Here is a 20,523-nt window from a genome sequence, read left to right as displayed (position 1 = left end):
CCACAATATTCCTTTTCCTGTCTCTTGCTTTCCTTCACCACCGCCTTCTTCTTGAACATCCATCTACCATAGAGACATCTTAGCAATACTTGTTGTTTTGAAACCACATTGAAGTTTAGCTGCAGCACTGGCACTCTGAGATAAGTAAGTGGCTTTGGGGTTGTATTCAGTGATTCACCATCACTGTCCTAGAGGAGCTTATTTGAACAGATGCTTATACAATGACTCTCAGTACATTAACCCGTACTGCTCTGGACTGCATAGGAAGAAGCTGAGTCAGGCAGAATTTGAAAGACTTGCCAAGATGTACACTGAGCCTCAGGCCTAGGCCTTCCGACTTCCCTTCCTGGCTCCACTCCACCCCCATCATCATCCGTATGCACAACGGTGTGTTTCCCGAGATGTTATGAGAGATAAAACAGAAATAAGCGTACATGCTAGTTGGCATAAGCTGCAAACAACATCCATTAAGGCAGTCCTTTGAGAGCTGGTGATTGTGCTGCACTGGTGATTGTGACCTTGAGGCACTCACCCCAGAGGACACAGAAATTACAGGCTGCTCTGAGAAGTGTGGGATGCGCTGTGGGTTGAAGATAAGCCCAGAGAGAAGCAAGGTCATGGACTTGCCCGAACCCGGAAACAGTGCACACAGCCAGAGATTTTTGTTGGTAATACTGAGCTGGCAGACATCCCTGGATCCTGCTGCCTGAGGAAGATCCTGGGGCCACAGGAGCTGATGTGAATAAGTTGAAAGGGAATGAGAAGCCCCAGCCAAAGAGGAGCAGCTGTGTCTTTTGGAAAGGCAGCGGTGAAACTAGTATAGCTCTGAAGGTCTACACCGAAGGCCTGTTTCATCTTCCAGATAACTGTGGTACCTGAGCTTGCCGAGGACATCCCGGGAGGTTTGCTGAGCTCTTTTGACGTAACCAGGAATGATCATCAAATGACAGGAGAGAGGCCCTCACTACGCTGTACTAGACATAGCCGGAGGGCAGAACTTGAAGAGCCATTTGCAGGAGCAAGGCTCTGGTGGGTGGGCCCTGGCAGGCACACCAGTGAAGGGGCAGTGGCTTTAGGGGCACCCAAGGGGCAGCTGCTAACAGGAGGAGTGGAGACAACCAGAATAAATGAACCAGCTCAGCCTGCAGGGCCATCCAGACGGGCAGACAGCAGACAGGAAGAGCAGCAAGAACTTAGAGACTTCTGTCTCCTCGTAGCCCCATGGCCTGGAGGTCTGGCAGTCAGGGGCTATGCCTTCACAGGTTCATCTGGGACCAGGAATCTGGCCATCCTTGGTTGCATCTGGCAGAAGGAAGGTAGAGTCCTCAGTTTAGGGAAACCAATGGATTAAGTGACTACACAGTCTGGCCACAGACACGGGAAATTAAGGCAGAGGTGCATCTGCAGGGAATGATGTGTGAGACTGGTGGAGTCAGAGGGGATGGTGCTGGCCTATGTCACCTCAGCCACCACTCTGACTGTCAGGCATCTTAAGACCCTTGGGAAAGGTCAGCCCAGCTTTTGGGCCTACTCAGATTGTAGGGAAGAGGAGCTGTAGGAAGGGAAGCATCTCTAAGAACCCCCAGAACACTGCATAGAGTTGAGGCAAACCCACCATACCTTCTTCTTCTTTTTTTTGGCAGAACCGGGGATTGAACTCAGGCCCTTGCACTTGCCGGGGAAGTGCTTATTCTACTAAGCCATCTCCCCAGCCCCACCATACCTTCTTTTAAGCGATCTTGACTCTTTACTTTGGTTTGTGTTTAGCATTATCATTGACTTTTTAAAATATAGGCAGTACGTTCATATGACTCCCTGTTTTACAAGTACAGAGGAATATTTCTTTCCTTTACATTTTCCCAATGGCCCGATTCTCTAACCTTAGACAACCAGCATTACTAGTTTCCTTATGTTTCTAGGCAGAGATGTTTTATGAATATGAAAATATCCACCGATACATCTATATTTCTATCACTATAATGCTATCATATTTATATTATCTCTTCCCCATTTTCACTCTGTAAATGTAGCCTGTATTACATGCTCTTCTGCACATTGCTTGTGTTCACTTAATTTATCTTGTAAGGCTTTCTATATCGGTTTGTAAAGAGTTTTGTCTTTTCGGCATTGGCAGCACTGCCAGGCGCTGTGCGGCTGTCCCGTAATCTGCTCAATCAGCCTCCCGTGCGTGGAGATGGAGGTTCTTCTTAAGCAAAGTGGCAGCGGATGGCCTTGTACACGTGCCACTCCCCACCTGTGCACCTCATAGATAAATTACTAAAAGTGGAATTTCTGGGTCAAGTCGAGGCTTTGTAATTTTAAGAGGTGTTCACAAATTGCTCTCCAGAGAAGATGAACAAATTTACAGAATTTATACTCCAGCAGCAAACCATGAGTGTTAATTTCTCCACACCCAAACCATCCGGTGTATTATCAAGCTTGGTCACAAGGGCAGGGGGTGTGGCTCAGTGGTACAGCACCTAGCTGGCAAGCACAAGGTCCTGGGTTCAACTCCCCATACCAAAAAGACCAAAAATAAAACAAACAAAAAACCCCACAACTCCCCCCCCCAAAACCCCCCCAACTTGGTTATAGTGTTAATTACATTGACAATTTTATAATTGTATTTCTATGAACTGTCCTGTCATATCTTTTGCTCATTTTTAATTGGATTGGTTGGTGATTTTCTTATCAGTTTTAAAGTACTTTAGTTGAAACAATTAGTCCTTTGTCTGTGAAATGAATTGTGAATATTTTTCTTGGTTTTCCTTTTGGTTTTGCTTAAGGTGGGTTTTGTTATGTGCAATTTTGTATTTTTATATAGTGCAATTTATCAAATTTTTAATGGATTTGGACCATAGTTTTAAAGGCTTTCTCTAAGCTGCGTAAGAATTTCTCACAGTTTCTACAAAATTTTGTGTCATTTTCCATTTTGTGTCATTTTTTTTATAAAATATGTTTGGAATTTATCTTGGTTTATGGTGCAAAATGTGTCTTCACTTTAGTCATATTTTTCTATAGGGTGACCCAGTTTTTTTGAATATTACTTACTGAGGAAACCATCTTTTTCTACCGGTTGAAGATGATATTGTTGCTGTTACTGTAGAATTCTTGCCCATGTGTGTTGGGAGCCGAGCTGATTTCTTGAATTCTGATATAGTTTTTTCTCTGTCTCACTGCGTTCTCTCCTCAGAGCTAGTAGGGTGAGGCCAGGGCCTTGCTGGGGGCTCCAGGAACCATGAAGAAGGGGCAAGGCAGAGACCTCCAGGTGGGCAGGGGGAAGAGATGGGCGGAGGTACTAGTGAGGTTAGAGAGGGGCTGTGACAGATGACACTACCTGGGGAAGGGAGAATTGTGGGGTCTGGAGCACTCATGAGGCAAAGGAGATCTGGGAGCTCCTGGGTGGTGGGGGTGCCGCTGTAGCTTGAAATGACGTGGGGAAGAAGGGGACTTCGTTCCCAGGTGTTTGCCTCCATCTGTCTCAGCAGCTAAACTCTGTGTGCTTTGATGGCTTCAGTTCCAAAGACACCTCCGTGATGTGCATCCGAGTACTGACTCTCCAGGGGTGGCATCTTCACTGCTGGATATTTGTTTTTGTTTAAAACATCTTCACATAGTCCATCATCCGTAAGCAGGGAGAAAATGCCAGTAAATGGAAATTTCTCCAGGGGTGGCTTCCCAGGCCGTCCCTTGCCTCCGCACCCCACACTGCCCCGTCTCCTCTGCTGCCCTCCAGCCCACCCCTGTCTGGCTTCTCTGTGGAGCCAACCCTGCCCTCCTGGCTCTGCTTCCTGGAGCCCGAGGCCCCTTGAGGGAGCTTCCTTGCAGGCTGATGCAGCAGCATTTCTGTTCATTGTAGCAACTGGAATGGCTCCCTGCGGTCTTGCAAAAGAAGATAAGAGGCAGCTGTGTGGCTGCTTTAGCATTCTGCTGCTGCGTGCTGGCTGCTGGTTCCAGAGAAGGATGGAATGCAGAAGCTCAGGGGCCTTGGAGTAACGGGGCCCCAGCTTTGGGGCGCAGCATGACCTGCTCCTCTCCCCTTGCTCAGTCTGGATGCTGGCATCCCAGGGGGACCCATACCCGCTGCTCCCTTCCTCCACCTGGGAAGTTAGAGCATCTCTTGGACCAGTGGCAGGGAGGGCCAGCCCCACATTCAGGAGACTGGCCCCTCCGGGACCAGGCCAATGTCAAGGAGGCCATGAAACCACGCACAGACCAGAGGGCTTGGGCGTCCTCCCTGCCAGTGTCTTCACGGGGCTCCCCTCTGGAGCATGGCTATTACAACTGCTTCTGCCTGGCTGTCCTGCTCAGCATCCCATCCCCAGCTTGCCTTCCTCTCCCTGCAGAACCTCGCATACTCTGACCTTGGAAGCAGTCCTGTTTCTAGCTCAGCTGGGTGCAGACTCGAACATACTTCCAGGCATCTCAGTCTAGCCGCAGGGTTCCTTTCCCCCTGAATTGAGTTCCACCAGCCTTCCCTGATTTCCTCTGCCTCCCATGAGCTTCTGCCTGCTTCTCCCCTTGCCTGGTGCAGCTGCCACTTAGCCTTCCTGCCTCGGGCTTTAGTCTTCCTGGCAGCCGCTTCTCTTAGGACCATACCTGCAGCAAGCACCTGATGGAAGTATGCTGAGGAGAGGCCTTGCAGGTAGTCGGGAGAATCCCTGGGGAGTACCTGCCTCTTCCCCACCCCACTCCATTGGAGAATAAGGGGTTTGAGTTTTATCAAAGGAGTAAATGGCTTCCTTCCTGAGAAGTGATTGGTGTCATTCCATTGGGTCCCAAGGGACTATATAATGTGGAAGAAAAAAATTTAAAATATACAAAAGGATACTGGAATAAATACCATTGCTCTTGCTGGTAGAATTAGCAAGTGCTAATGTTGTTCAGTGTCACTCAGGAAAATGTGGAGATGGAGATGAAGACTTCCGTGGAGGCCTCTTCAGTTTCCCCCCAGGACGAACCTTCTCATGAACTTGATTGTCCTCTGTGCATGTGCTTATCACATGATGATGTCAACTCAAGCAATGGGTCAGTTGCTTTTGTGCTTTGATAGTGTTTTTTTTTTTTTTTTTTTGTTTGTTTGTTTGTTTTTGTTTTGCAGAACCAGGGATTGAACTCAGACCCTTGTGCTTGCCAGGGAAGTGCTTATTGCACTGAACCATCTCCCCAGGCCGTTTGTTTTTTTAATCTTTTATCTATTTATTTGGCACAGGGTCTCACTATGCAGCTTAGACTCATAGTGATCCTCCTGTCTCAGCCTTTCCAATGCTGGGATCATAGGTGTGTGCCACCACGCCCGGTTTCGGTGCCTAGCATAGTATGCCCAGGGTTTTGGGGCTGGCTCAGCATGTCGTACTGGGGATTGAACCTGGGTCCTTGTGCTTGCCAGGCAGGCACTTAAACCACTAAGCTATCTCCCCAGCTCTGTGCTTTGATAGCTTGCCTGTCATCCTGGAGTTCTGCCCATTTTATATTAACACATACAGTGCAACTGTTAGATACTTCTTCATCAAGTGAAAATAATCATGCCTTATTTTCTATTTCCTAATCAGTGGACATTTTCTCTGGCAAGTAATGCTGCACTGAATATCCTTATACACATCTCCTCATGCACACCTGTTGGACTGTGTCTAGGGTTCTAGTTTTGGCCACAGGACATATACATTTCTACCTGGTTTTGCTGAGTGTTTGTAACCATTCCTACTCCCAACAACAGCATCTGCAAATTTGTTCTCCTCTTGTCTTTACCACATTTTGATATCATGTGATTTGTTTGATGGGAAGGTGGAGTATGGAGCAGAATTTCTAGATAGTTAAAAAATGAGAAATTCCATCTTGGGCTTGGACCTGTATTTCATCAGTTTAGGGTTGGCATTGGGGCTTTGGGGACACATACTCAACTATAAGTATTATCCCTTCAGGTTAGAAGTGAGTCCTATCTGCTTATCTTCCTGGGGTCAAAGTACAAGATCAAACTAACCTTGGCAACGAGGCATTGAAGCCACAACTCTGCATCAGTGAGTAGGGAAGACAGGACTGATAGGATGCAGGTGCAATTGGTGTTTGAGGAGGCTGGAAACTGGGGAGCAGTGGGTATGGGCTGTAAGCCCGGAGTGGGTTGGGCTGGAGAATAGGGGGAGACACCTGGCATCAGGAGGAGGGATGAGGAAGGATGGGTTGGTGTGGAAATGGCTGAGAAGGAAACCAAGATCTGAATACGAGGCAAGGGGAAGACAGGTCTGCAGGAAGAGATCTTCTCAGATACCGACTTCTGTGTTCAACCCTTCCATATATGTGCTTGCTATTAAAGGCCATTTCTAGTGTCCAGCATACATAAATTGGTATCCTCTCTGTGATGGGGCATAATAATAACAATAATAATCATGGAATGCTTACTGGGTTCCAGACACTAAGTGCTTTACCTGTATTAATTCACTGAATTTAGCACACCTTCAAGGAGATGGTTATGCCTATCTTATTCCCTTAGAGAAAAGACACTTAGGCACAGAGGGCCCCATTAATTTGGCCAACATCTCATAGCCAGAAAGTCTCAAGATCTCACCCTGGGGCAGGAGGGCTTAAGCACCTCCACTTATCCCTGGGCAACGCTTCTGGACCCAGCAGGGAAGGAGAGAATTAGGCACGATTTCCATTTTCATTTCTGTTTCTGAGTGTAACTAGAGAATCAGGTTAACTCTGTAATTACAAACTCTAATCTAGTCATTTAATTTGAACATGAAAATGCAATAGTTTTGTGAGTAGAGGCATAAAAAAGCATAATTCATCTCATTGGGCTTTCTACCTTGTTTCTGTGATCTTTGTTTTCTGCCCAGTTTTACATTGTGGTGCACAATGGTGTCGAGAGTAAAATAATTAACCGCCTGGGCTTGGTTTGTTAGGTACAACCCAGCTTCCTTTCCTCTGAAAACACCCTGTGAAAAAGCCTGCTAGTGTTTCTGTCTCTCTCTCCTCTCTTCTGTTCTCTTCACTCGTTTTCTCTTTTCACTACTCTCCCTTTGTGTTAGGTGGCCAAAAAGGACAATCATAATCTTAGGACTCCTATTGCAAATGCAAAGTGGCAAGCTTACTCTTTTTTATTTTTTATTTTTTTATTTTTTTATTTTTTTTAAGCTTACTCTTGAGAAGCGTCCCCCTCTGCTGAAACCATTTATTCAGCCATTTGGAGCATCAAGGCAGCTGTCTGAGTCACTGGGGTCTGTCTGGCTCAGCCTGTTGGCCCTGTAGAGACCCAAGCCCAGGAGACCCAGGTCCAACAGGGCCAGAGCTGGCCTGAGTGGCCGTGATCACTTCTTGACCCCATGCAAAGAGGTGACAGTGGCAGGGGGCATGACAGCATTTGTCCTGGCATCTGCAATTCTGGTGACTCATGAACAATTTTACTTTTTTCTGAAGAAGCGAGAATGACAAATTCCAGCCCTGTTTATCTTCACACCATTCCTCCCCTTTAGGACAACTGCCTCATGCTGAACCCTTAATTTAAAGAAAATGGATGCTTCCCTCTGGCCTGAGAGCTGGGGATTCTTATCAAAAGTGACATTAAAGAAGTGCCAGCCAGGCTCCCCTCCTCTTCCAGGCCCATCCTTCATCACTCCTGCCTGCCTCCATCACTGTCTCCCAACCCCAGATCTATCTCCACTCCCTCGGTCCCTGGAGAGAGCATGAGCTCATTGTTTTCCAGTGAAAAACCAGATCTGAGCTCCTTCTCACCTCATTTGTCTGTCAGAGCTGGAGATGGATGATCCTTCTGCCAGCAGAAACTGTACCAGGAGGGGCCACACACTGGGGCGATGGGTGCCCGTGTGCTGGGGGAGGGGCCCATGGTCAGAGCCAGGGCAGCTCATGGCTCAGAACTTTCTGGAAGGTTGTTAGGGCTGCAGTGGGAATTAGAAAACAGATTATTTACTACACCCCAAACGGCAGCAGAAAGCCATACCTCACCTCCTTCATTTTTTTCCCATCAAGTCTGTTTCAAGCTGGAAAATACATGACCAAAATGGGAAACCGACAGCCAGAAGCTAGCAGGGACGGTGGGGCGGTCACAGTGACAGCTCAGTCATTTCCTTTTGTGAGAAAGTGACTATGTAATGACATTTAAAAATGTCTTGTTTAAAATGTACATAGACTGGTATAGTGGCGCATGTCTGTAATCTCAGTGCTCAGGGTGAGGCAGGACAGTTGTGAGTTTGAGGCCAGGCTAGACTACAGAGTGAGGCCCTGCCTCAAAAATCAATCAGCCAGTCAGTCAGTCAGTCAGTCAGTCAATCAATCAATCAATCAATCAATCAAGCAAGCAAGCAATCAATCAATCACATAAAAAGATGTAGAGAAAGGGAAAAGACATTCAACTTTAAAGATAAAGAAGGTAGGTTAACAAGGTTGAAGTTCCCTTAAAAGATGATGTCGCTAGAGATCTTTAACACAGCAGGCTGCAGAATGTTCAATGCTATGATGTTTAATGTAGGAAGAGGCTGTTGATAAAACAATGAGAAGAATCTTGATGAACACCAAGTTGGAGGAATAGAAACTATGCCCTGTGGGATAATTGGGTATAAGAATAGGGACCTGGTGGTCATCCTGGGTGAGCCTTGTTTTTGTTTCTTAGTCAGAGTGTTGACCACTAGCCAGTGCGGATGGACAGGGAGGTGTATGAGAGGCGGCTTCTCTGGTGCAGTCTTCCTGTGTATGGAAGGAGACAGATTGGTGAGAGCTTGCCGAAGGGTCTGAGGTGCCGAGAGCCTAGAGATGGGTGAGTTTCAGTGAAGAAAGCCCCAGGGGAATCCATGGACAGACTGGGTTGTGGGGGCTCTGAATCCTGTCCAAGGGGCTGATGAGGCAGATGGTGGGTGAGTGCTTAGCAAGGAAGCTGGGATGCTCAGACCTGAGCGAGCCACGCCCACTGCTTCATTCCCTTCTGCGGAGTCCGTGCTTAGACCTGTCAGTCAGGGTGAGTGCTCCTGGGAAGGTCTCCCAGGAGACCCAGGTGACAGAGGTAGGGAAGACGGCCTGGTGGGGCAGGATGGGAGATAGATTCACAGCAGGTGGAGCCGTCACAGCCAAAGAGCTCTCAGCATGGTTTGATTTCTGCTCACAGGGAGTGTGGGTATGTGTACCCCACCGTGTGTGTGTGTGTGTGTGTGTGTGTGCATGTGTGTATTACTGTGTTAATGATAGCTTGGATGAAGAAGGGAGTGGCCTTCTGATGAAGCCTGTGGGACAGGTTACTAACTGATAATCAGAGTGACAGGATCATGGTTCCAAAGCTTATTTGGGAGGCAGGAACAAACAAGAGAGCCTACAGCTAGATAGTAGACCAAAACGGGGGAAAGGATAGCCCGACAATGAGAAAAGCCAGTTGCTCAAGCACCTGGTGGGCACAGTTGGCTTAGCTTCCTTGGAGGAAACCATTTTGGCATGGTCCCCTCTGGGGCATGAGGCCTGTGACAAGGCTGTCAGCAAAGCTAAAAGGAAGCCACGTTGCATCTGTAGAACTGTGCCACCCAGAGCCCAGGAGCTGCGGTCCTGTGATCTGCACAGGGAATGACCAAGGCCAGTGCTCCCCGTGGGCTGGGGGCGATCTGGTCCATGGGGAGACCCTTGAGGATCACCAGTGTGGTCGGGAGAACTTGGGTGTCTCGAGCTAGCAGCAAAGGAGGGTTAGGGATGAGGGGAAGCCTGAGAGCGGTCTTTAAGTATTTATGGGCTGTTCTACGGGAGCAGGATGTGTATCTTCAAAGGCATAACTAATGAATGATGCAGGCGTTTACTGAAGGCTCACTATGGAGCAGGTTTGCCACGGGTTATCTCACGGACTCCTCATCAATCTTATGAACGGAGTGCTATTATTATCTGTATTTCTCAGATGGAGAAATGGAGGCCCCGGGAGGTTGAGCAACTTCCCCGATGGCCCCTGCTGTCCTGGAGCGGAGCTGGGGATGTGACCAGACGCACGCGTCAGCCGCGTAGCTGCGTGACCGGCGAACACGCCGCCAGCCCTCCTCCTCTTCGCTTCTGTGCTGCGACAGAGTTAGCTTTTCTCCAGCGCATCAGGGGAGCGGTGGAAGCAAACATTTTGCCTTCCTCTGATAAGAGCAGCGGAGCTGTAGCTGCTGCAAATTCCTGCAAGTGGAAAAGTTTTGCTTTATATAAAAAGCAATATAAAACCTTGGAAGGGCTCCCACTTTCTTTCAGAAGAGCTTGATTTTTGCCAATTTCTTTTCACTTGTGCAGCGTCATGTCGTGCAGAAGGCATGTGTGAGGTGGGTTTGGATCTCTCCTCTGGCACCTCCTAGCTAGGCGTCCTTGGGTAGGGTAACTCTCTAAATCTTTATGTCCTCATCCGTGAAATGTGGAAATTCATAGCACCTAACTTTTAGAATCCAACGAGAAGACGCATAATGATGCACTTGAGATAGTAGCTAACGCAGAAAACATTCACTCAGTGGCAGCTCTTATTAAAATGAATAGCAATATTTAGACTATCGTTTTGACCATCAGGAGTGCAGTGATAAAAAACATAAGCCCCGCTATCTCAAAGTGTTTCTTGTAGATATATATGATTAATATGCAAAGAACTGTGTTAGCATAGTAGCTGGCAGATGCGGTTTGGGGTGCGGTTAAAGGTCAGAAAGATAGTGATGGGGTGGAGGAAGGTGGTGGTTTCTAAAAATGGAATTCTGTATGTGTAACTGGGAGGTCCCCCAAATACTGCTTATCACAAACATTAATGTAACATAGAGTAGAAAGGAATTAAATATTTAAGATGCACTCAATGCAGTGCATCTAAAGCAACATTAAAAGGCCACACTGATACCACAAACAGAACAAACAAAGCATACAGAAAGGAACACATCTGAAGCCATTAAAAATACAAATGTAGCTAACACTTCTCCTTGCTATGAAAAGAAGAAAAACATACTGGCTGGGCCTGCAGCAGCCATAAACCTTGCAGATCTTTCTCAGAACATCAGAGAGGAGCAGAAGGCGCTAAGGAGAAGACATGGGAAGGTGGGAGGGAGATTTCTTGTAATGAGCTTTTGTGAAGAGCTGCTTCTTAAATACGGAGAGTTCTGCCAACAGTGCTGGGTGTGGAGGTGCTGGGTCTCCCTTCCCATCTCCTCCCGGTTCTGTGCTTTGGGGACAGGGCTGGCTGAGAGGTGTGGCATCAGCCCAAGTCTTCTCTCCTGAGCTTTCCTGAACATCCATGATTTGCTTTTTCATCTTCTCTAATATCAACTCTGTATCTCCCTAAACTCCTGTTTTATTCCAACCTGGCCCATTTTTTTGGGGTAGGGGGCTTTTAAAGAATTCAACTACCTGCTCATAAATCTGAGAAGTGGCTTTCTTAATTTACTAAAGGAAAACTCTCCTACCTCTTCCCCCCATTAGGATATAATTTGAACTTTGCTGTTGTTATTATTGTTGTCAAATCTGCATCTTTTTTTTTTGGTGGAACTGGGGAGTGAACTCAGGACCCTGCGTTTGCCAGGCAAGCACTTATTCTACTGAGCCTTCTCCCCGGCCCCTGCAATCTGTATCTCAAAGATTGGTTTCAGCATTTTTTTTTTTTTTTTGGTTGTTGTTGGCTTTCCACTTTTTCCATGTCCTCTTCCTACTTTTTATTTAATCTTTTTTTTTATGAAGTGCAGGACACTGGTCAGGCCTTGGGCTAGAAATATGACCAAGCTGACAGCCCAGTGGGGGAGACAGAGGTGAGGGTGAGATTGTCCTAGGGTGGGGCTGGAAAGCAGGGGAGCCTGGGGGCTGGGACACCGCAGACAGAGAATGACATGCAAGGCAGGGCAGCGCTCATGACCCTTCCTCCTCCCCTTTCGCCCTCCAGTAGATACACTGGGTTCCTTCCTTGTTCAAGGCTGTGGATGCAATAAGAATCCTGATTGTACCGAGTCTTCCACCAAGCAGTGAATCGCTGTGGCTGTGGCATGAGAGGGTGGCACAGGCATCCCGGGTTTCTGTGGGCCTTCATCTGCCTCTACTCCCTCTTTCTTCTTTGGCCCATCAGGGATAGGACAATCCTATTTCCCTCTCAGGGCTGCTGTGACGATGTGGGATAACTTGTGAGCGTCTGCTATATGCAAGACATAGAATAGATTTGTTTAAAACCAGGAACTTTCAGTCAGGCATCATGGTGCACACGGGTAATCCTGGCACTCTGGAAGACTGAGACAGGAGGATCATGAGTTCAAGCCTGGCCTGGCCGACTTAGTGAAAATCTGCTTCAAGATAAACAAATAAATATAAGGGATGAAGATGTTGCTCAATGTGAAGGCCCTGGGTCCATTCCCCAGTACCACACACACACACACACACACACACACACACACAGAGACCATAACAAAAAATATAAGGAACTTTGTGGATGAGGTCACTACACAGATCTCCAAGTGGCCCAGTAGTCCTTCCCTGGGTTGGTCAGGTGAGTGAATGGCAGAGAGGAAAAATACACAGGGAAGCTGAGAAGAAGGCGAGGAGGCTGCTTCCTCCAAGGGGTGGGTGTGACCCTTCTGTACTACCTTAAGGCTAAAGTGTGCCAGTTCCTTTCCTGCAGCGCAGTGTTCTCAAATGCATGCACCTGGCCCACTACTGTTCTCTGGGTCATTGTGTGCAGTTCAGGTCTCTTCAAAGGGGCTGAGGTGTGACCTGGTGGGGCTTCCAGCTCACCCAAGAGCAACCACAGTAGCTGCAGGAACTCTGGGGTCACATAGGGGGTCCTTGGGGCTGTGGTACAGGACATCCCAAATACTGTACACACACAGCTTGTGAGGGGCATTTGGCCCTGGTGTTGCTTTGCTGCTAGGCTTGGAGAAAAGGCCAGCAAACACGTGGCACCAGGTAATTTAATGGACCTGGTAGATCATGCGATCAAATATCAGATCCTGATATTTGTTTTTCACTCATCCAAATGTATGCTGAGGACTTTCCATGCACTGGTTGGCTGCCCCTGGCCCTGGGAAAATATAAACAAGAGACTTGCTTTCTGATTCTGATCAATTCACCAGTCTTGCACGATAGAACCTGCTCTTTGCATGAAAGAGGATTTGGGGTTGGGAATCTAGGACTGTCTGCATGCTGTAATGGACCTTTTTGACAGAGTGACCATGTATATATTGGTCTGTGTTGCACTAAGTAAACAGTTTGCATTTGTTTAACTCAGTTTTTCCTGAATGCATTGGCTATCACGTGCCCAGCCCACCCCAGCATGTTTGAAGTGAGGAGTGGGGGTTCCCCTGTTCTGGGTTTTCCTTGTGCTGCCTGGGTCAGGTCAGCATCAGGCACGGTTGTAAGGTGCATGGTTAACCCCTGTGTCATGCCCTCTTCCTCCCTCCCAAGCACTCCAGGATGCTTGGTGGCCTCTTGGTGTCTCCTATCCCTGGGGTCCTCTGATGCTGAGGGCTTCTCTGGTCTGGAGGTGGAGCTCTGGGATCTCATTTACACTTAGATGTTGTGACTCAGGGCCACCTCTTCAGTCTCGGAAAGAGCTTTAAAAGTGAATGTCTAAGAGAACAAAACTAGACCCAAAGGAATAGCTCTCTAGTGGGAGACTGAAACATATGTTTAGGGAAGATAGCTTTAGACAGGGTGAACTTGGGCCCTGTGCTTTCTCAAAAGCTACTCTGCCCAAGAAGTGTCCTGTTTGTACCTATGACCCTCATGTGAAGTCTCCCTTGACAAGGACTTAGGAGACCACACCACATGGCTCCCTAAATGACTACATTGTGTTTGTCCTGCTGGTGCTGTAGGGTGTGACCAGAACCCAGAACTCAGCACCAGTGCATTGGCTTCTTCCTCCCCCAGTCTCTGTCTTCATTTCTTCCTTGTATGTCGGAGCACTTGCTCTGCTCTGATCATTGCCTCCTCCGGTTGTCGTGTGGTGGCACACACCCGTGACTCCTTTTGTTCTGGGAGGCTGAGGCTGGGGGATCAAAAGTTCAAGCCCAGCTTGGGCAACTTAGTGATGTGCTGAGACCCTGTCTCAAAAAATCACAAAGGGCTGGGAATGTAGCTCAGTGTCAAGGACCTGGGTGCAATCCCTAGTATACTTAAAAAAAGTTCTCTATGGATAGAGACCTACATCTGTAGCAGCAGTATAAATATTTTGTTAATATTATTTCTGACTTCCTGTGTCCTATTTCTTTAGAGCAGCCACTGAGATAGCCATTGATAGTAAGCACTCATTTTGTGCAGGGACCACACTTAGGTCTTGGGTCTTGTAAGACTTGTGGTGAAAAAAAACAGTGGGACACCTCTCCTCATCCAGGTCCCCTTGCTGTGGAGGCTCAGGTAGATGCAAGAGGAGGAAGGAAAGAGAGGACTGAGGTGGACTCTGGCTGCTGCTCCCAGCCTGGCTTTGCCTCCTTACTGCTCCGAACTCCCCAGTTTCCATTCAGGCTGAGCACCACAGTGGAATTTAGGAGCAGTGAGAAGCTGAATGTTTCTTCCCTGTTACCTCATCCCAAGCCAGCTGTGGTGCTCCCTCCATATGGCCACCTTCTCCAGCTCTGGTGAAGGTTCCAGAAGCTTCTGGCCTCCTCTGCCTGAGGACTCAGGGTTATGACAGCTTCTTCTTCTGCTGTCAGCCCCTGGGCCCTTCCACCATCCTCCTCTGGTCTCTACACCCTGTGTTCCGCTGTGAAAATTCTCCGCCTCCGCCTTTGATTTTTGAGTATGCAATTAAGTGTTGCTGCCTTTAGGCACAATGTGGTATGGCAGATATCTAGAACTTTCTCATCTTGCATAATGGAAATTCTAAACCTGTAGAACATCTCCTCATTGCCATCTCTCCCAGCCCCTGCTGCCTGCTCCTTTAGGCCGGATTTCAAGATACTGCACATAAGTGGAATTGGGCAGAATTTGATTCTTCCAGGTTGCCATGTATAGCAGCATCTCCTTTAAAAAAATACTGAGTAATATTCCAGTGTGCTTACCAAAATCATCACCTTTTATTTATCCAGTCATCCATCCATTGATAGATTCTCCTATCTTGAGTGTTGTAAATAACACTGCAATAAACATGGGTGTGCAGATATCTCTTTGAGATATTGATTTTGGAGGGATATATGCTTACATGTGGGCCTTCTGGGTCACACGGTAGAATTCTATTTTTCCACTCTTTGGGGAGCCTCCATGCTGTTTTCCATAGTGGTCTAGCCAGCATATATGCCCATGCAAATATGCGAGAGTTTCCATTTCTCTGCCTCCTTGCCAACCCTTGTTATCTTATGTGTCTCTGTCCTTTGCTTTTTGTTTTGGACAGCAGCCATCCTAACAGGTGTAGGTGATGCCTCATTGTGGTTTTGATTTGCATTTTCCTGATGCTCCATGATGCTGAACACCTTTTTTTGTATCCATTGATCACTTAAATATCTTCATTGGATAAATGTCTGTTCTACCTCTTTGCCCAGTTCTCAATGAGGTTGTTGAGTTAAATTGTCCTTTTGAAGAACTCTCCTTGGTTACTTGTTTGGGTGCCACTCTGTGTTTTGCTGGGGCCCTGACTGGCAGGTAGTCTCATCCTTAGCTCAGGAGACAGCTTGACTGAGACCCACTTCTGCCCCTGCTGTGGTTCTCTGAGGGGACAGCTGAGAGCCCGGGTTGGGATGCAGGTGGGTTGGTGAAGGCGGGTTTGACCTCTTCCAGGCAGGGCCATGGGCTTCCCTATCATGTTCCAGGTAGCCCCTCCATGTCTTTTGTTGCAGGAAAACCTGCTTGTGCTGGGAAGCCCACATTCTGGGCACACGTATTGGGTGCCCAGATGGTGCCTGCATTTACAAAAGCCCAGCACACTGACAGGACCTGTAGACGAATGGATAAATATTTTGCCTTTCTTCTTAGGCAATATTTGAATCTTTCAGATTTAATTGCTGTCAAAGGCAGGATGTTAAAAATCCCCAAAAAGGAAACAGTGAGGGCCTCCAACGGGCTGCTCCTGCTGCCCCAGGCCAGCCCCCTGCCATCCACCGTTGCCTGTTCCCTGTTTTCTTGCTCTTGTGGAGGGTCACACGGCCTCTTAGCTCTTTGGCTCCATGGGCTGCAAGTGCGGAGTTCAGGGAGCTTGGTCTAGCTTCCTGGGAGCCTGTGTGTGACAACTTGTTGAGTTTGTGTGGAGGCCAAGAGAGCCTGACCTCAGTTAAGAAATCAGGAACTTTTTTCAGACACAGTGACAGGTACAAATCTGGCCATCACCCATGAAATCTGGTTTTGTGTTCCAGGCTGGGTCTGGGGAATGTTTTGTTTGATCTTGAAGTGACTGCATGTAGGACAGTGGCTAGATTCTATAGCACTGTTGTACAGATTAGATAAAGCAGTTCCCTCTGGCAAAGGCAGTTCTGGCCTCCACCTTATCAGGATATAAAGTCTGGCAAGAGACAGCAGCTCAATGTCAGCACCCAAGTATTGAGGAAATACCCTTGTATGGGGCACAACCTGCCCAGCCATACCTGTCCAAGGCAGTTGCTGATGGCGTTCTTGGTATCACCTTCTACTCTCATTACTTCTTTTCTATGCCCACCCAACACTTTCACCTCCTATAACCACTGACCTACTTGCCCCTTGGATTACATTTGCTCAATGAGCGAGACGCTGTTCTGGGATCACGTTCGGTTTTCTCCTCCCTCACTGTGATTGTCTCTCCATACATTGTCCAGACAGGGATGAGGATTGACTGTAGGCTCCCCGAGTTCTGCAGCAGTCATCTCCTTTCACTGGTTACCTCAATTATTTGCCTCAATTATTTCCCTTGCAATTAATAAAAACAGTTGGTTTCTTTCCCACTGTGGTCTGACCAAGGCCATTTCATAGTATTCACGCCTTCATTTGGAGCGCTTGGTGGAGGTGCTTACCTTGTTGTGTTGGGGGCTGGGGGATAAAGATAAATGAGTAAGACAACGTCCCTGCCCTTGAGGAACTCATAATCTAGTGGGGGAGTGAGGCGTGTAAACAGATAAATCACAGCCCATGGTGCGGTTTGCAAGGAGGAAGCTCAGGGAGTGGAGGGGAGGAGGGAGAAGCCCAGGTGAGCGCTCCTGTTGGGGGCTGCTGGGCACTTCCTAGACGCAAGCCTGGCTTTCCTGGTGCTACCATTTGCATCCTCTCTGATGACAATCATCTTCCTCAGGAGATAGGGAGGAGCTGGAGACAGGTATAAAGGGCTGTGGTCCACTCAGGGTGCGGAGGGAAAGTCTGCCAGCAGCAGCTTGGGAGTGGGAAGGCTGGGGCCAGCAGGGAGCTGGAGTGGAGCTTGGGGGGATTAATGCCTCAGGAGTGTGAGGTTTCTCCCTTGTGCACGAAGGCCAGCGGAGGCCTCTGAGCAGAGGTGGCCCTGGAAAGGGAGACTCTCGTTGAGCTACCCTGGGTTCTGTTCCTGGCACAATCACTTCCTGAAGGAGGTTGTGTAATCTTAAGGGGATCTTTCTCATTTCAAAAACAGAGATGGTGATACCTGCAACTCAGTCATGGGGTCTCCTGGGTGGTGGGGCAGGTCTGACATCAGGAATGGGCCCCAGGGGTGTTGGGAATGCTGGCTTCTTCAGCTCTCAGGGAGTCTGGTCAGGGGCCACCTTGTCTGTTTATCCCAAGGTGTGTTCTAAATGTCCTCTCTGTGAGCTTCACGACAAGTTGGGAACCACTGGCCTATAAAGCAGCTGGCACGTTTCTCCTACTAAGTTCCCACAAAATGTGGTTGTCACTGAACAATGGAGACCCATTTGAGAAATCTATTGGTAGGTGACATTGTCACTGTGTGAACATGGGAGCGTATACTTTCCAGATGAAGGTGGCAGTGACATCAGCAAGGGTTGCCTTCTTAGGTAACCTTCGTCATACTTTCAGCCTGGCTTTGGAATGTTGTTAGGATGCATGTCATTATATTAGAACAACTGCCATGGATGAAGTGGGGACTGCAAGGAGACACCAGACTCCAGGGACATTTCTGAAGTAGTGCTGACAGAATTGGGTGGGCCCTTTGATGTCAGCAAGAGGTGGCACCATTAGGGAGCAGGAGATACTGGGGCTGCTCCTGTAGCCAAGGTGCCGAGTGATCTGCGGACTGTGTGCTGTAATTTGGGTTAGTTTGAGTGGAAGAAGTGGACGTTACGCTAGATGCTCCTTCAAGTTGTGCTAGCCAAGGAAGCAGGATGACAGAATGCAGGGAAGGGCAGGAGGTGTGCTTGGGGGAAGCTGGGGGCCTGTGAGAGGCTGCGGGAGGCCTGTGGGCTAAGGAGGTAGACACAGGAAGTTTGAAAAAGTCGAGGTGAAGAGTCCAGACCACTTTCCAAATCTTTGTCTCTTCAAATAGAGTCTGTCCCATTTGAGGAATGTCCGCCAATAACTGGGAACTGGGCAGTTGTCCAGATATGACTTACAATAAAGCATCGGTTTCACAAGGCACCGTCTAAATTATTGCACTCCACCAATTGCCAGGTTCCCTGCTGACAGTGGGCCGGAGGGGGGGGGGTCAAACAATTCAATCAGGTGCCACCCGTTATAAATTGAAAATCAGTGGGGTGCAAAATGGATTACCATCAAAATCCATTCAGGTGCAAAACCAAATTTCAAAACCCCTAACCTTTAAAAAATCACTCCTTTCCTGATTCTTCACAATGCCCTGACATTGAGTTTTAATATTCCCCAGATAAAAGCAATTGTCAATAGCAATGCCTGCAGGGCACCAAATGTACAAGGGAGGAACTCTGAATCAGGCCTTCCTTTTGGAATTTGCAAACACCATGGAGTTTTGAAATGATGCGTTGGTAATTCTGTTAGCAGTTTCTAAGGCAGCAGTTCTCAAACTTAAGCACACAACAGAATCAGCTGGAAGGCTGAATAAAACTCAGCTGGGCTTTCCCTTGGAGTTTTTGGCTTGGGGATGTCTGGGATTGGGTCTGAGAATTTGCACATCTAACAAGTTCCTGGGGAATGTTAGTGCTGCTGGGCCCGAGGCCACGCTTTGAGAATCTCAGCCCTAGAATAATGATTTGACTGGCAACAAAGTCTGCTCTGATTTGATAATATGTTGGACTGGGTGTTGAGTGAAGGTACCATGATTGTGTCCCGGAAGCCTGGGAAGAGACTAGTTGAAAGAGAGGGAGATTGACTTGACTACTTCACGGTCAGAGGTGAGGTTGGAGGGCATTGGGGAGGCTGGTGAGAGGAAAGGAAGAGATTTCCTGCAACCCAGCTCCCTGTGCAGAAGGCTGGAAGGCAGCATTTGTACTAAAAGCAAATGCTACCATGAGGGCCAAGCCTGGCCTCTCCTGGTCCAGGGTGGAAACTATTGATGTGTGTGTGTGTGTGTGTGTGTGTGTTTATTGATGGGTTTTGATGCCAAACTTCAATTTGAGAGTTGGTTTTATTAAGAAGGTTAGAAAAACAAGGGTACTCCTCTACTTTTTTTTTTTTTAAAACTAGCTCTTAGCAGCCTAAACATTGGCTCTTTCCACCTCTACATTATCTCAGAGGTGTATTTTTAAAAATAAATCAAAGGTCTTTGATTGTGGTTCTTTTCTTTTCCTCTTTTTGAGCCAAAGCAGCTCATCTGTTTTATATAAAGCAGGTGTCACAAGTGCACTATGAAGCGACTCTGTCTCTCCAGGCTGGCAAAATAGAACCAGAGCTGCTCTGGACATGGTTGCAATTCATTAACACATGGGCCCCTCTCTTTTTCAGGAGAAATCGAGCGATGCACGTACATCAAGTACCACTACTCCTCAGCAACCATCCCCAGGAACCTCACATTCAACATCACGAAGACCATCCGTCAGGACGAGTGGCATGCCCTGCGTGAGTACGTCCCAGCCTCAGTGGCTGGGCCTGCATGTGACCTTACCCCTGGAGTGGTTGGGGCGCTGGATACTCTGCCTTCTGGGAGCTGTGGACAGTCTCAGGACATTGTTCTGGGCAGAATTGCCTCAGTTAGTTTTGGTTGGATTAAAGATTTGGGGAGCTTTTAAAAACAACACTCAAGCCAAAACTAAGAAACAAAAACAAGTCACTGGCAGCCAGGTAATGATCCCACCCGCACCTTCTTGGTAGGCGTTTAAGAGTTCACCTACCCAGCTGAGCTTGCTCGTGGGACTGAACTCCAGCGTGTCTCCAGGATTATGGGAACATTATCATGGCAACCTAGTAGCACCTTGTGATCATTTGTAAAGGGCAGAAGGAGCTGGTGGTTTGCAGGTGGCGGAACTTTGGGTGGGGTGTGAAGCAGGTGGATTGTATACCAACTACAAATTTCCAATTATGGGCTTTGGGCCGTGGCTCACCTGTGATTGCTTAGCACAGACAAAATCTGTAGTTGCTCCTGTCGGTTAGGGAATTTCTCAGCCAGGGATCATTAGGACTTAAATTACAATAAGAGGGTGACTTAACAAGCCACCAGGGTTGGCTGGCTATTTTTGCTCTCTGCCCCGTGGGGATCTGCTGCCTGTCTGTGCCACAGGCGTCTCCCTCTGCTGGCACAGATCTTCTTGCTGACTCGATTATGAGTAA

At 47.9% G+C, this 20,523-nt stretch overlaps 1 protein-coding gene across 1 annotated transcript in view; it reads left to right on the top strand.

The window, feature by feature from the left end:
* Nucleotides 1-20,523, top strand: part of LOC111816133 (transmembrane protein 178B-like) — a 139,513-nt gene that overhangs the window by 110,609 nt on the left and 8,381 nt on the right. Inside the window, exon 2 of the mRNA XM_023712758.1 lies at nucleotides 19,702-19,819. Coding sequence (XP_023568526.1) covers nucleotides 19,702-19,819 — 118 coding nt within the window. The remainder of the gene's footprint in view (nucleotides 1-19,701; nucleotides 19,820-20,523) is intronic.

The sequence above is a fragment of the Octodon degus genome, unplaced genomic scaffold, assembly GCF_000260255.1.
Source record: "Octodon degus isolate 3935 unplaced genomic scaffold, OctDeg1.0 scaffold00027, whole genome shotgun sequence".
NCBI lineage: Eukaryota > Metazoa > Chordata > Mammalia > Rodentia > Octodontidae > Octodon > Octodon degus.
Note: the sequence above shows the minus strand (reverse complement) of the source record. Positions and strands in the feature narration are given on the sequence as shown.